Source organism: Macrobrachium rosenbergii, chromosome 54 (genome assembly GCF_040412425.1).
Source record: "Macrobrachium rosenbergii isolate ZJJX-2024 chromosome 54, ASM4041242v1, whole genome shotgun sequence".
In the NCBI taxonomy this organism is placed as follows: domain Eukaryota; kingdom Metazoa; phylum Arthropoda; class Malacostraca; order Decapoda; family Palaemonidae; genus Macrobrachium; species Macrobrachium rosenbergii.
Genome location: NC_089794.1, coordinates 47,687,042 through 47,700,829, shown reverse-complemented (window position 1 = coordinate 47,700,829; position 13,788 = coordinate 47,687,042). Strand labels below are relative to the sequence as shown.

The window sequence follows — 13,788 nt, the reverse complement described above, 5'->3', positions numbered from 1 at the left end:
GTTAAAGCCTCGAAACGCCCGTTGGCTTTCAAACGAAGCGTTGAAAGCTGGGGATGCTACGAAGGTTGGTGGAGCAAGGGTTTGCTGAGCCGGCTGCATCAGAACAAACTGTTGCTGAGGCTGGGCTTTGGAAGTGGAAGGCTGTCCGATCTGAGAGACCGGTACAGCTCAAAGCATTGTTTGGGTCTGGGGTTTTCTGTACCTCCTGAACCTTTTCCTATCCCTGGCTTGAGGTCCGTAGGTCTCGGTGGCTTTCCTTTTAAAGGGGAGACCCCAGCGGGAGTGAAGGCTTTGATTTGCTCTGGTTGCCTCTGCCAGAACATTGTTGACCTCCTCCTCAGGGAAGATGTTAGGACCCCAGATAGAACTCTTCATGATGTCTATTGGGCTCATGTCTGATAGTGGCGTCCGCAAAGATATGTTTCCGGCAGTTTAGTCTCGCCACTACAAAGTCATACAGGTCCGATTGGAATGCCGCTAAGAGGGATTTCGTCAGGACCTGGAATAGAGGTTCTTCAGCGTAAGTTAACGCTGTTACCTCAGTAATAGTGATGGAATGCAGGGAGCGACTCAGCCTGCACCTAGCCTCGAACCCCGCCTTCAGAAGGGCCTCCGGAATCTTGGGAAGCTGTTCACTAAATAGTGTGGAGGCGCACTCGGGGTCGAGTTTACCCACCGTGAACGTAGCCGGAGCTCCCGACCAAAATTCCGAATCCCCGGGGAAAACGAGGGAGGTGGGATCTGTCTCCCGGAGTTGAGGCAGCAGTTTACCCTCAATTCCCGGCTGACTAGTCAGAACTGCGATCTTAGTCGTGCAAGGGGTAGGGATGGAGTCACCTACCGAGAACATCGTGAAAGTCCCCTTAAAGGGAGTAAGCTTGGTATTCTCGCACTCCCAGTCAGTGAGAGCGCACATCAAGGTGGATTGGGCTTGGTCCCTGGGGAAGATAACTGTCTCCTTGGGGACCTTGTCTGATCTGATCCAGGCTTCCTCTGTTAGCCTGGTATAGCCTGGGGAGGGAGGCACCAGGTCGGGTGGAAAGAACTCCAGTTCCTCCAACCGACGAGTTCCCAAGCCCTCGATGGTCAGGGTATCATTGTGCAGAGGAGCGTGAAGAGCCAGCCGCCACGGGTTCCCCTTATCAAAGGGGGGCAGTCTGGAGGCATCCGGAACAACGTAAGATTGCCCTGCTACTCCGGATCGCATAAACCCGGAGAGCAAGCTTTCCTGGGTCTGCATCCTTTGTGCCAATGACAGCACAGACTGACCAGAGGTCTCCAAGCTTGAAGTAAGCTGGGAGGAAAGGTCTTGAATCCTAGCTTCAACCTTCTTGTCTAACTTCTGCATCAGAAGTTCAGCAAAGGCCTCAGGGTCAAAGTTAGGCTGTGGGGGATTAGCCTTGGACGTCCTGGATCTCGACCCCTCGGGCGGGGGAGTAGCCTTACTAGAGGACGCCACTGGTTTAAGAGCCAGTGACGACCTTGAGGGAGCTGACGGATTAGACCTTTGAGGTCTAGAGGACTTAGGTAAGTCCTTCTTTTTCAAGGATTTCACCTTGGGGACAACAGACCTCGACCTGTCCTCAAGGATAGCTGGTTTGGGAAATCCTTGAAAGGAAGAAGAAGAGGAAGAAGGAGAACCAAAAAGGGGACTACCAACACTCTCTCCCCCTGCCTCACTTACCACCTTACCTTCTACCTGGTGGTCCAAGTCGACGCCATGGATGTTGATGGCTGCCACCTCTAAGCCCTTTGTTGGCCGACTTGGTGGATGTTGATGGGCTGCCACCTCTTGATGAAGAGTTAGAGGAATTTATTTCTGCCACCTCTTCTGCAAATGGTTCAGGTTAAGTCATCTTGGGAGGGAGAGCTGTTAATCAGCTCAGTGGTCTGGTTAAACTTCCTTTGCTGCCACCTCCGCCACCTCTCACAGGTTGTCATCTTGGGAGGGCGCGCCAATTCCCGGATCCGTTCAATTATAGCACTGCAGCTGAGATCCGGGCTCCGGGGTAGAGGAGATTGCAGATCTCCTCCAACAGGACGTACGGCTTGCCTGATGCAACGTTCCTCCCAAACCCGCCGACCCAGATCTTCAGGGTCGACAGCGAAGAGTCACGGGTAATTCGGTTAGACTGAAAGAAAGGGTAGGATTTACTGAAAATATTCTCCAATTACCGTATATGTCAATATAAGACATTAAAGTCAAAAGGAGACTAAAGTTTAGCAGTCTCTTAAAGCTTACCAACTCATCCACCACTCGCTCGTACAGAGCGTAGCAAACTTCACAGCCATCCGGGTGCCAGACGGTCAGGTCCCCAACATGGACCGAGCAGCCGGAGTGCGACCGGCACACCTCGTGGCCACAGGGTTGTTGGAGAACCGCTGTGCACCCTGGCTCCTGACAGCGTACCATCTGTAAGTGGAAAGGTGGTACATGAGTAACATCAAATTAAGGCCCGCCGGAGTAGGTCCGGCGGTAATAGGATACCTTAACCTAAATTATGGGTGATGGAACATGCGTGTCATCAGGCAAAACCCGCTGGAATTAAATCCGGCAGTACAAAATTAATACACAGATTTATGGGTGATGAAACATGCGTTTCATCTGATAAAACCCCGCCGGAAATGAATCCGGCAGCAGAAATAAACATAAGTTATGCTATGGAATGGTCAACTACTAATTATGTAAACATAAGTACTCTAAGATAGTCTGGCGCTATGGTACTCCGCCATGATTTGCCACGGAAATCTCGTTATGTCACACATTATGGTAACGGCGGAAGAGGCGGAGAGGAGTGTTCGCATATGGCTCAACTCTCAACGCGCAGGGCGGGAACCAGATAGTGGAAAGCGCCAACTAACCGAATACCATACCCACCGGAGTGGTAACGTGGACGATAACAACGAGAGATCTGACTAACCTGGCGGAGACTGAACATAGTGGAAGTCATGATAGCATCCCTGGGACCGTGTTCGATGCTCCAGCTAACACTGTGGAAAGCGAACAAACGAAACACCGGCCGATAAGGGGAAAAGGTAGCAGAGTGGCGGAAACCCAGCAAACGGCGACCAGACGGGTGGGTAACACCCTCTGGAAGCCGAAAGAAAACTCCCCACGGGGTGCCAAACGTAAGCGAACGGTTTCCCTCCCGTAGGGAGATGTCTAGGTCACTTGCCAAAAGCTAACTGATCAGGTAAAGAAAGACTAGGCTACATACACGAAATGATCTGTGCAACCTTCGATCCCAGTCCACCCTCCAAAACCAAAGCTTTCTGGCTTGGACAGGAAGGCCAGCCACACCCTCCAAAACCGACAGCCTGGTCAGGTGGAAGACTATGAATTGAGGAGACCCTTCACTATTCTAACCTCACCCTCCAAAAACCTCATGGCCTGGTCAGGTGGGCTAAGGGGGGAAGGGCAACTACCTCACTAGCCTAACCTCACCTTCCAAAAACGTGACGGCATGGTCAGGTGGGCCAAGAGAGAATGAGGAACTCCCTCAACAACCTAACATCTCCCTCCAAAACCTCAGAACGGCCTGGTCAGGAGAGCTAGGAAGCATGAGCATCGTGTAAAAGAGCCTATCCTGTCCAGCCTAACTCTCTGAAACCGATTACGGTACGGCCGAGTAGGCTAGGCTAGAATATACCTAATCAAATAAAACTACCTGACTTCAAGAGTACTAATATAAAAAAGTTAACCATACGATGTGTGAAATATAAAAAACATATATACATAGAATTATATACTATAAATACGTAAATGACTCAGCGGCAGAGAAGGTCAAACAACCACCGATATACGGGAAGCGGGGGATACCCAAGATGGCCGACCCTGACGCCGAATCACACATAAAACTAATCCAAAAATATACATGTCATCCATCTTTGTACACATCAGAAATGATCATGAGCATAACAATACCACCATGGAGAATGTACCAACTCGCTGGTAGAGGAAGGGAACCAGGGAAAAGGGAGAAATTATGATCAGAAAAGGGGAGGGGGAAAAACCTCCATCTCTAGCCTAGATCAGTCATGATACGGGCTCCTTAACCTCCTACCAGCGAAATGGTGATTTCTATAAATAAAACTCCAAATTGAAAGGAGTATGGATAAAAACTGGCAGCAACTTTCTGCTAATAACATGTGAAGACTGAGGGTCCAGCATGGCAGAGGCCGACGCAGCCCACGTCCGGCTGCGTAGCGTTATTTACCTGGTAAACAATATATAATGGTCAAATAAAAAGCCTCTGCAAGAAAAAACCAAAAGGAGATGGTACTCAACTTAGTTGGTTGGAATTCGGGAAGAGATGACATGATGAATCAGTTAAAAAACCAATAAACACAGCACCAAAGAAAAAACACGGTGTGTCTGGAAAGCGTGCTAAATTGGAATGTTTACAAGATGGCGGCCGGGGTGGTGGTTGGCTGGGAGAAGAGGATGAGGTTTGCAACGGCTCCTCACTTTTCGGGGTTTTGAGATTGGAGAGCTCTATAGGGCAGAAGCCTGTGGTAGTGGCAACCACTCACCCTTTGTGTATACCGACACCATATAATGGCTTTCGATCCGGGGGTCGTAACCCTGTCATTGTGTTTAGCTTTTTCTCTGGTATATTTAGCAATACTTATACCTAGAAATATGTGCTAAAAGGATATTTCACCGGGTGACACAGGTCGAGCCCAGAAAAGAATATTTGCAGACTGTATGATAAAAACTGCATGCTTATGCTTATACCAAGAATTCCATAGAAATGAGACCAGTTGGGCTTTGTTAGTAGCTGAGTTTCTTTTATATGTAGTTGCTAGATGCAGGAGCAGTAGATATATTTTACCTTGTTTGATTGTAATTCACAGCTTTTTTATGGATATATAAATCAAGGTCTATTTTTTTGATCCACCCTTTATGAATGAAAAGATGAGAAGACTGCCAAGAAGAAAAAATGCCATATCAGGATTATTAATACATATGAAATAAAACTTTATCATGTGTTCTGGTGTGTCCCAAAATTTTCAGAATTTTTGAAGTTAAAAAAATTCCATGAAAATCTGTGGTGTATAGGCTCCTCTATGTAAACATGAGTCAGTTAGTCTAATGCTAGGAAGTGTGGAAAAAGCCTGTGTCTGTAAGCATACTGGTCAGATTTCAAGGGTAATTAGAGAAGGATAAACCAACCAGATAATATACTGTTAAGATCATGTCCATGGAAGGTATAATGCCATGGAACTAGAAATGTACTTGCATGGTATGTAGCATGGGAACTATTCATTGTATGAAAGGACCACCAGCAGTTTGTTGTTGTGGTTTCTGTTTAGTCTTATGAATTGACTTTGAAGCCATGCAAGTGTTCTACACATGTCATTGGTAAGTCAAAATTTGTCCAGGAGATTCTTTATTTTATTGAAAGTGGTTTTGAATACAGATAAGGCTAATGTGATGCTCATATTTGTTTTCCAGATAGAAAAATTCCAGCCATCTGAAAAGCTATTCAAAAAGTATGATGGGAAAATATGCCTAGAAAAGCTGGAGGGACTTGTTGGATTTGGTGGCAATGTTACAAATAAAATATCTGAAAGTCAGCGCCGAGCAGAAAATGAAAGGTACTCTCATAAGGCTATGCTTTCTATAATGTAGCACCCTAAAAATTGAAATGCTGTATACAAATTATCATATTCTTTTTGAGTTCTTGTATATTTTGATAAGTTCTTGCAAAGGTATATTTTCATGGAAAGGTACAAACCTTTGTTTAAGAAGAGGCCTTTCTTTGTTAGATCACAGTCAATAGACTATTTACCAAATTTAAATCTAACTCAAGCATGATACCTGAGGCCTTGTAGGGTATTACCAGCACTGTGAGAGCAAAACAAATTAGCTGAGTGGTAGGGTTAAACTTTCTTAAAATTGATAGCAACCACCATGCTTCCTGCTGTATTTTGCATTGTCCCTTTGTTCTTGTACCAGGTAGCTGTCCAACTTTTTAAATTATATCTTTACAATTTTTATTCCTCACTTATGAACAGATACTTTGTAACTGCCTTTCAAGAATGTAGAGGTGACTTAGTGGTCTGGTTGAAATACCGGTTTCTTTGACTTACAACATCCTGCTTTTTAAGTATTCACTCTTTGACACAACATCCTGCTTTTTAAGTATTCACTCTTTGCACAGGGGTGAAACTGTGCTTCCAGCTTTATAAAACCTGTACATGCAGCCTCATTCTTTATAATTGTATAAATAATGGGAAGATGAAGAAAAGTGTAAATAGTAGAAGTAGTCAGTTTTTAAGTGACGTCTGTTAACATAACTAAAAAAGTTGGGAGCCATTTTCACTCATTGGTTAGTATATCATGGTATGATAATTGATTTTTACAGTTCACATTACTCAAGTTAAAATCTTCTTGTACATTGCCATGGAATCAGCCATCCATTATTTGCATTTGCTGCTCATTTCCTCAGTTCATGGAGAAAAGTTATCAAAGTTTGTTTGTCTGGGTGTTTGTTGAAGCATGTGTTGGTGGTAGTCATCCTCGTCCCCACCTCCAGTGACATTTATGAGCAGGGATTCTCTTCTAACTCTGCTTTTCCTCTGTGGGTGGATAACCCTGTCTCTCTGTGTTAAACAGGGCATTGCGTGAGTGATCTTCATATTCCTCCCCAGACAATCTCCCCACTTGTTGCAGAAGTAAATGTGGCCTCGTTTGTAGTGTAGTACTTTGTGAATTTTGCATGATAAGTTTTCATTTGTGGAAGTGGCATCCAGCCATAAACTAAGTGATTTGTATCTGTGAAACCAAATTTGTAATATCTTTTAATTTAAAAATTCTTAGATCTTTCAAGCACTGTGTAAGGGAAAGATTTGCTTATAACACACATTTGAAATGTCCTCCGTTGATGAAAAATTCTTGAAATATGCAATGTACAATTTCAGGCAAAGAGTTCGTGACAAGTCGGAACGTGCAACTGTTGAGCAAGTGTTGGATCCACGAACACGTATGATATTATTCAAGTTTCTGAACAAGGGAACAATCTCAGAGGTAAAATTTAAATAGTTTGAAAGCTAGAAATGATGTAGAGAATGATTTATTTGCTGTATTCTTTAAATACATCAGTATTTCTGTAATCATATGAAAATCCCAGAAAGAATTTAAATTTATGAATAAAATTTACCAAAATAAGACTGGTCATGTTCTTGCTTAATTAATTAACAATAGGTTCATGCATTATTAAGGATAGTATTTTAATTAAAAGAAAAATTCAGTTACGTTTTGGGACGGTGGGCTATTATGTTGGTTAATAATGCTGTTGGTTTTTTAAAGCTGATGTTTAGGGATACAGTATTGGACAACTTTCACTCTGTGCTTCTTGTAAAGTAAGTTTGATACAAAAAAGAAAATAAGTTGATGCATAGAGGAAGGACATGATTTCATCATTGATGAAAAGTGAGTAGAGAAATTAGAATTATGCTTTTACTTAAAGTAAGTTTTTATACAAACACAGTCATAAAATATATGCACCCATATCAACTTGAAGAGTTGGAAATGTCCAGACCTCAGCAGCTTGAAGAATTGAATGAAGAGTCCCCAGTGCATGCCCAGCTTACATTCCACTCTTTGCCAACAAATGCTTCTCATTCTTTTTTTGTATCCCCATTGGAGTGCACTGAAGATTATGAGTATTGTATAATTGCTAGTTTTATTGTAAAAAAATATTTTTGTATACAAAAACCAGTAAACATGAATTAGCTTTGAATCAGAGTTCAGGAAGAAGGAGAGAGCAGATAGGTCTCAAGAAAGAGCAGTAGTCCAGTTCTTGCCAATGACAGATTGCTTTACAGGATAACAGAGAACCCACGGTAAAACTAAACAAGAGGGGAAAAGGAGTATGGTCAAACTTCAGAGGTGTTTATCCTGAGATGTATTAGGGCCTCCTGTGAAACATTTAACCCTTGCAGCAGGGCTTGACCATGTGAGGCATAATGATAGCTGTTGATTCAATCTGGCCTGGCTCAGGTGAGAATTTATATTTCATGCCATGCAGTTTGAGTGAATTTTGTGGGAAAAATGTGCAAATCACTCAAATGAGCCATAAATGACTTACGGCAACTCTTATGACAACACTAACACCTCAGTCAAGGATACGAAGGAGATCAGTGTGACTTGAGATTTCATGGGGGAATGTACTATGTCTCCTGGTCCCAGGACATCTTGTATATATTTACTTATACCCAAGAAATGCTGTTGGTTTTAGTTTTTATCTTTTCTGATAGTGTGTAAGCTGTAATTGTAATCTTGCAAACTAAAGTGCAAAGAAATATTAAAAAAAAAACATGTATAATATGTATAACTCATCCCAGTACATCTCGTAAATATTTTACCATAAGCATACTCGGATATTATTACTGATTTTAGTTCTTATCTGTTATATTATGTGAGCTGCAATTGTAGTTTTAAAAAATAAAAAAGTTATTAGAAAGAACATGCATAACTTGCCAAAATTAGCATCTTTTTATGAGTGTCTTGGAAAAGAGACCTCACACAGGGTTGGAAATATTCTCAAATTTCCTGTGGAGGATACAGAAAATTTTTTTAGAATTTTTTCTTCTTTCCGTTGATATGTTATTTTTTTAATTGGAGGTGTTCTTAATGTATATTTTAGCCCTGCCTCGAAGGGTTAATAATGCATGACCAAGAGAGGTCTTGAGAGAATGGGGATGGAAAAAAGCAAGAGGGCCTGAAAGATAGAAACTACTGGAGGCATGATTTGAGAGCCCCCACAGTGCTGAAAAGAGGAACATAAAGAGAAGAGGAGGGCAAGGAAGTACAGGGAGTAAAAAATAAGCCCTTGCTAGGGGATTTACAGCCATAAACTCAAGGGCAAACAGAAGTTCCCCATAAACAACAACAGAAATTGTATGGAAGTACTGTACTTAAAAATCTCAAGGAAAAATAAAAACAGAGCCTTAAGGAGCAAAATAACTGGGCAAGGACCACTATCAAGAATCATCTTGGAGGTTCATGGAAGTTCTTGAACTGAGGAGTCAAAAAGTTAAAAGGAATGAACTGTGTTGTTGCTGTTTGGGGCTGATTCCTTCATGAGGAAGTATGAAGAGATTACAGGGTGAAGACTTAATAAAAGGGTAGATTAAGAACAAACTAATGTTCCCTGAAGAGAATTTGGGAATGAAGGAGCAAGAAGGACAAGAACCTTACACATCTTAATAAGTCATGAATCTCAGTGAATGCATAAAATTGGAGGGAGAGAACTTGTCAACTGTGCACAGCTGTTGCCATTACCTCTGGGGACCCACCTTCTCTCATGCTTCTTTTAATATTCAGCACATGAGAAGATGCAGAGATTACAGAAGTGTGTAAAACTGGAGGAGGCAGCTCCAGAAGATCCTCCAGGCATGAAATCAGAACCACAAACTGAAAACAGGAGAATCTGACATCATCGCCACTCTGGCCAAAAGGGGAGTAGCGCAATGAGTTGTCTGAGTGTTAAAGACACACAAAACTTGCAAGTGTGTCTTGACTGCCGTAACAGGAAGGATGCGAAGATACTTAAATTAAATTTATGACTAGACTGGAGTTTGGGAACAGCAGCCCATTCCACTAGCCCTGGCTGCAAAACTGATTGAGCTGGACAGTCAGAGACATTGTGAACAAGCCTGCCCACTCACTCTACAGGTTTTGGTTCTTTGCAGACATCCAAGGGAAGGAACTACTTCCAAAGAAGGTCAACATTTGGTAATTTGTGTCAGTGTAGTAAAAATTCATAGTCTACCATAGATTTGTTTGTGGCACACTGCTTATGCATCAAAAGTTGGGCCTTTTATTACATTTTACTGGCGTGTTGGTTTGTAGTTTTTTTTAGATGTTGACAAAACTAAGAGGAGATAATTGGGCGATTGTAGTTTACTTGTTTGTTTGTTGTATGATGTATACCATTTGTCATATTTTTGTAGGGTTCATTTTTCCAGAGTCAGCCTTCTTTTTATTTTGCTCATTTGGTAAATGACACAAATTTTCATTGTAGATTAATGGGTGTATATCAACGGGTAAGGAAGCCAATGTGTACCATGCTACAAATGCAGAAGGAAAAGAGTTTGCCGTGAAGATATACAAGACCTCTGTTCTTACATTCAAAGCAAGGGATCAGTATGTTTCAGGGGACCATAGGTAAGATTGTTCTTGATTAGTTTTACAGCTGCATTACTTCATAGGTTGATACTACTTAGAACTGATTTTGTCATACATAATCCTTTCACTGCAAAACTTTTGACCCACATTCCCAGCTCTGTGCTATTTTAGCAATTTTTTGTGTAAAGTGAAGAAAAATTAGCTTTTGCAGCTAGGTAATATATACTCTTGAATGACTACTGTATTCTCATCCACCACAGTGAAAGGGTTAAGTAAAGATTTATAATTCTTTAGCAAATTTTAATTAATAGGTAGATTAAACAGTGAGGGAAGGGAGTTAAATTTATATAATTCTTAATGTTCTATTTACAGTAGATGAACATTTTCTGTGTAGTATTCATAGTTATCAGTGCAATTGCAGGTTTCGACATAGTTACGGTAAGAGTAATCCAAGGAAGATGGTACGTGCATGGGCTGAGAAGGAGAATGGTAATCTCCATCGTCTTCATGGTGCAGGGCTTCCTGTCCCGCTCCCAATAATTTTGAGAGCTCCAGTGCTTATAATGGAGTTCTTGGGAAGTAAAGGAATTGCAGCTCCAAGACTTAAGGTCAGTTTCCTTATCACCTTTACTTTGGCTAATGTAGAGCAGTAACCAACAGGCTCTGCATCAGAATGTAGGAAAATTGGAGAGAATTTTTGTGAATATCATTGGCTTACAAGAGGAGAGCTTTGTTCTTGATTCTAGCAGTATAGAAGTCATGTACATGTGTGCAGTATTGTTATATGCTGTACAAAATTAGAAGGGAATTTTGTACTTGTTGTTTATAACTTTTATAAAAAAGGATAAATTTCATTATTTGGAATGAGTCTTACCTACTGTTAAAGATAGCTTATATCTCCTTTCCAGTAGGCAAGTCAGCACTCAAACAAAAGATCGAATGGCTGCCTGGATGACTGCCAAGTTCACCTGTTTTCACCAGGTGTGTTTCGATTGTTTAGCTCTTGCCAGAATTTTCCTTGCTGCCATTGTGTATAGGCTCTTGTTGGTATTTCATGGTTATGGCTGTTTGCTGCTATCATGTTTCTGTACATTATCTTTTCTAGGATGCCTTCCACTAGAATCAAGGCTAAGAATGTCGCATTCTGTAGGAATAATTACTGTGTTAGCAGGATGTTGAATTTTGAAGAGATAGACACACTGTTTTTGCCCGTTGCAGGGGTATCAAGTGTGATCTTGAGAATAGATGTGAGGAAGTAGTGACTTTCGAAGGACTTTTTGCTTGAGTTTGTTAGTATAGGAAGAGGAGGGAAGCAGACAGACTGCAAAAGCAAATAAGTTGAGTCACCAACCAGTCATTTCTCTCCCTTCTCCAGGTCCTTTGTATGTAATTAATCTTAGTCTTGGGTTTTCCTCTGCTAATTCTTCAGCTATTACAGGCAGCCCCCGGTGATACGGTTTTTCAGCGCTTGTCTAGCGATGAAAATCGGCGATTTTCAGCGCCGATATGTGCCAGTTTCTCTGATAATCACGTATTGGCACTGATACATACCTAACAGAGGCGCCGATAACCAAATATTGGCTATTTTCAGTTATCTGCGATTTTCGCTTATCATCAAGCTGTCAGAATGGAATATTTCGGACTTAAGTCGTTCAGTACCACCAGATCTAGAAAGGAGGAGAATTTCCCTTGGAACCTAGATATGGTACTTCGGTGGTTATCAAGTGAGCGCTTCGAACCTGTGCGTTCTTCCTCACTGAGGGATTTAACTAAGAAAACTATTTTTCTCGTAGAGCTGGCCACTGCAAAGAGAGTAAGAGAGCTTCAAGTGATTGACAGGAGGATTGGCTTTTCAAATGGAGACGCAGTTTATTCCTTCTTTTCAAGTTTTTTAGTGAAGAATGAGAACCCTTCACACCCATGACCTCGTTTTTTCATCATTAAGAGTCTATCTGATATTTTAGGAACAGAAGAGGAAAGAGTGCTATCTGGTGGAAGACAGAGAGAAAGGGGAAAGAGTGCAGATGAAAGAGGCTGAGATGAAAGTTTATGAAGAGTCGTTTTTTTTCTGTGCGTACGTGCGATTGTATTCCTACATATGTATTTGTGTGCATGTCTAGCATACACACACACATAATACATACATATACACACACATACAAACAATTTGCAGTACAAAGCACTACAAAAAAAAAATTCACAGAATCATAAACAAAACAGAAACAAATCACAGAGTCATAAACAAAACGCAAAACAAATCACAGGGTCATAAACAAAGCACAAACAATTCTCTCTATAAATCGAGAAAGCGAGTGATAACGGTTTTTCCACTGTGAGGAGGAGGAGGAGGAGGACTCAGTCAGCGACCATCATGGGAGGCCAAGAATAAAAACCAAAAAAAAAAAAACCGTGATTTTTTTCATAGCCCAGTGAGAGCCCCCAGGTACTACCTGCACCGAACGGAGGAAATTAGAGGGCAGTTTTCTAATTTGTGGTGCTCGGTTGAAAATCCTTCTAGACCTTTATCTAAGAATGCCATTTACTTCTTGAGGGATCTTATTATAGAATCTCACTCCCAAGTGGAGGAAAATGATGTGAAAGTCATGAAGATTAAAGCTCATGATGTAAGGGCAGTCACTACATCAGTAGCTTTCAAGCCCAATCTTTCCGCATCCTCCATTCTACAGGGAACTTACTGGAGAAGTAAGTCGGTGTTTGCAATGCACTATCTGCGGAACGTGGAAACTTTACGAAAACTGCGGTACATTAGGACCGATGTCCGTAGCTGGTGTAGTGGTGGGTGAGGAAGTGTAGGAAGTATCCCTTCCTATGTATATACTGTAGCCCTTAACCTTGTTCGTGGTGTCGAGTTCTGGGGAAGCCTGGAGGGTACAAGAGACTTGGAGTGTCCACCAGTTATTTAGTGTTTGGTGGTGATCATGTTTAATTTTGATGGTGTAGGTGATTCTGTTGTTGGTTTTTTATTGTGTTGGTACTGCGCCCTGGGCATGGGGAGTTGTCTGAGCTTTGTTGGCTTTCGGTATTGACCTTCGTCACAAAGTTCCTGCTGTATATTCTGTCAGCTTTCAGAGTACTTCTCTGCTGCAGAATATCCCACTTCCATAGAGACAACTCTGGCTATACCGCCAGGCCTCTACAGGCTGAGATGAGCGCCAACCAGAGGCAGTAATTATCTGTGCAGGTCTCTCACCAGGTAAGGAGACAACAAACATTGTCTCAATGCTAGCCTATTTTAGTTCATTAACTTTTCATATGTAGAATGTTATTTTACTGTCCACGATTCCCCACCACCTTTCAGTGTGGAATCAGCTAAGTAATTACTGGGTAAGTTACTTGTATAAAAATGACATTTTTATGATAAAATATAGTTTTATATACACTTACCTGATAACTACGGATGGAGCCCGCCCTCATCCCTGTGCATGGACATTTTTTGCATAAAAAAAATTGATCTATTGGCTTAGTTGTTCCTGTCTTACCCCGAAAGTGGGGTTTGCTGGAGCATTGGGCTTCGCTTTGTCCTCATTTAGTGGAAGAAAGAGGCTATGTAGGAATACATCTCGGTTGTCTTTGCATATTTCAGCACCAATTAAGTGTATGGAGCATGAGAACCCAAACTGTCTTGAGAA

At 41.8% G+C, this 13,788-nt stretch overlaps 1 protein-coding gene across 2 annotated transcripts in view; it reads left to right on the top strand.

The window, feature by feature from the left end:
• Positions 1 to 13,788, top strand: part of RIOK1 (RIO kinase 1) — a 79,194-nt gene that overhangs the window by 40,025 nt on the left and 25,381 nt on the right. The window contains exons 4-7 of one of the 2 annotated variants that reach the window (XM_067098236.1): positions 5,459 to 5,601; positions 6,928 to 7,033; positions 10,035 to 10,177; positions 10,560 to 10,746. In XM_067098236.1, the coding sequence (XP_066954337.1) occupies positions 5,459 to 5,601; positions 6,928 to 7,033; positions 10,035 to 10,177; positions 10,560 to 10,746 (579 nt within the window). The remainder of the gene's footprint in view (positions 1 to 5,458; positions 5,602 to 6,927; positions 7,034 to 10,034; positions 10,178 to 10,559; positions 10,747 to 13,788) is intronic. The other variant, XM_067098237.1, reaches the window with a different exon arrangement.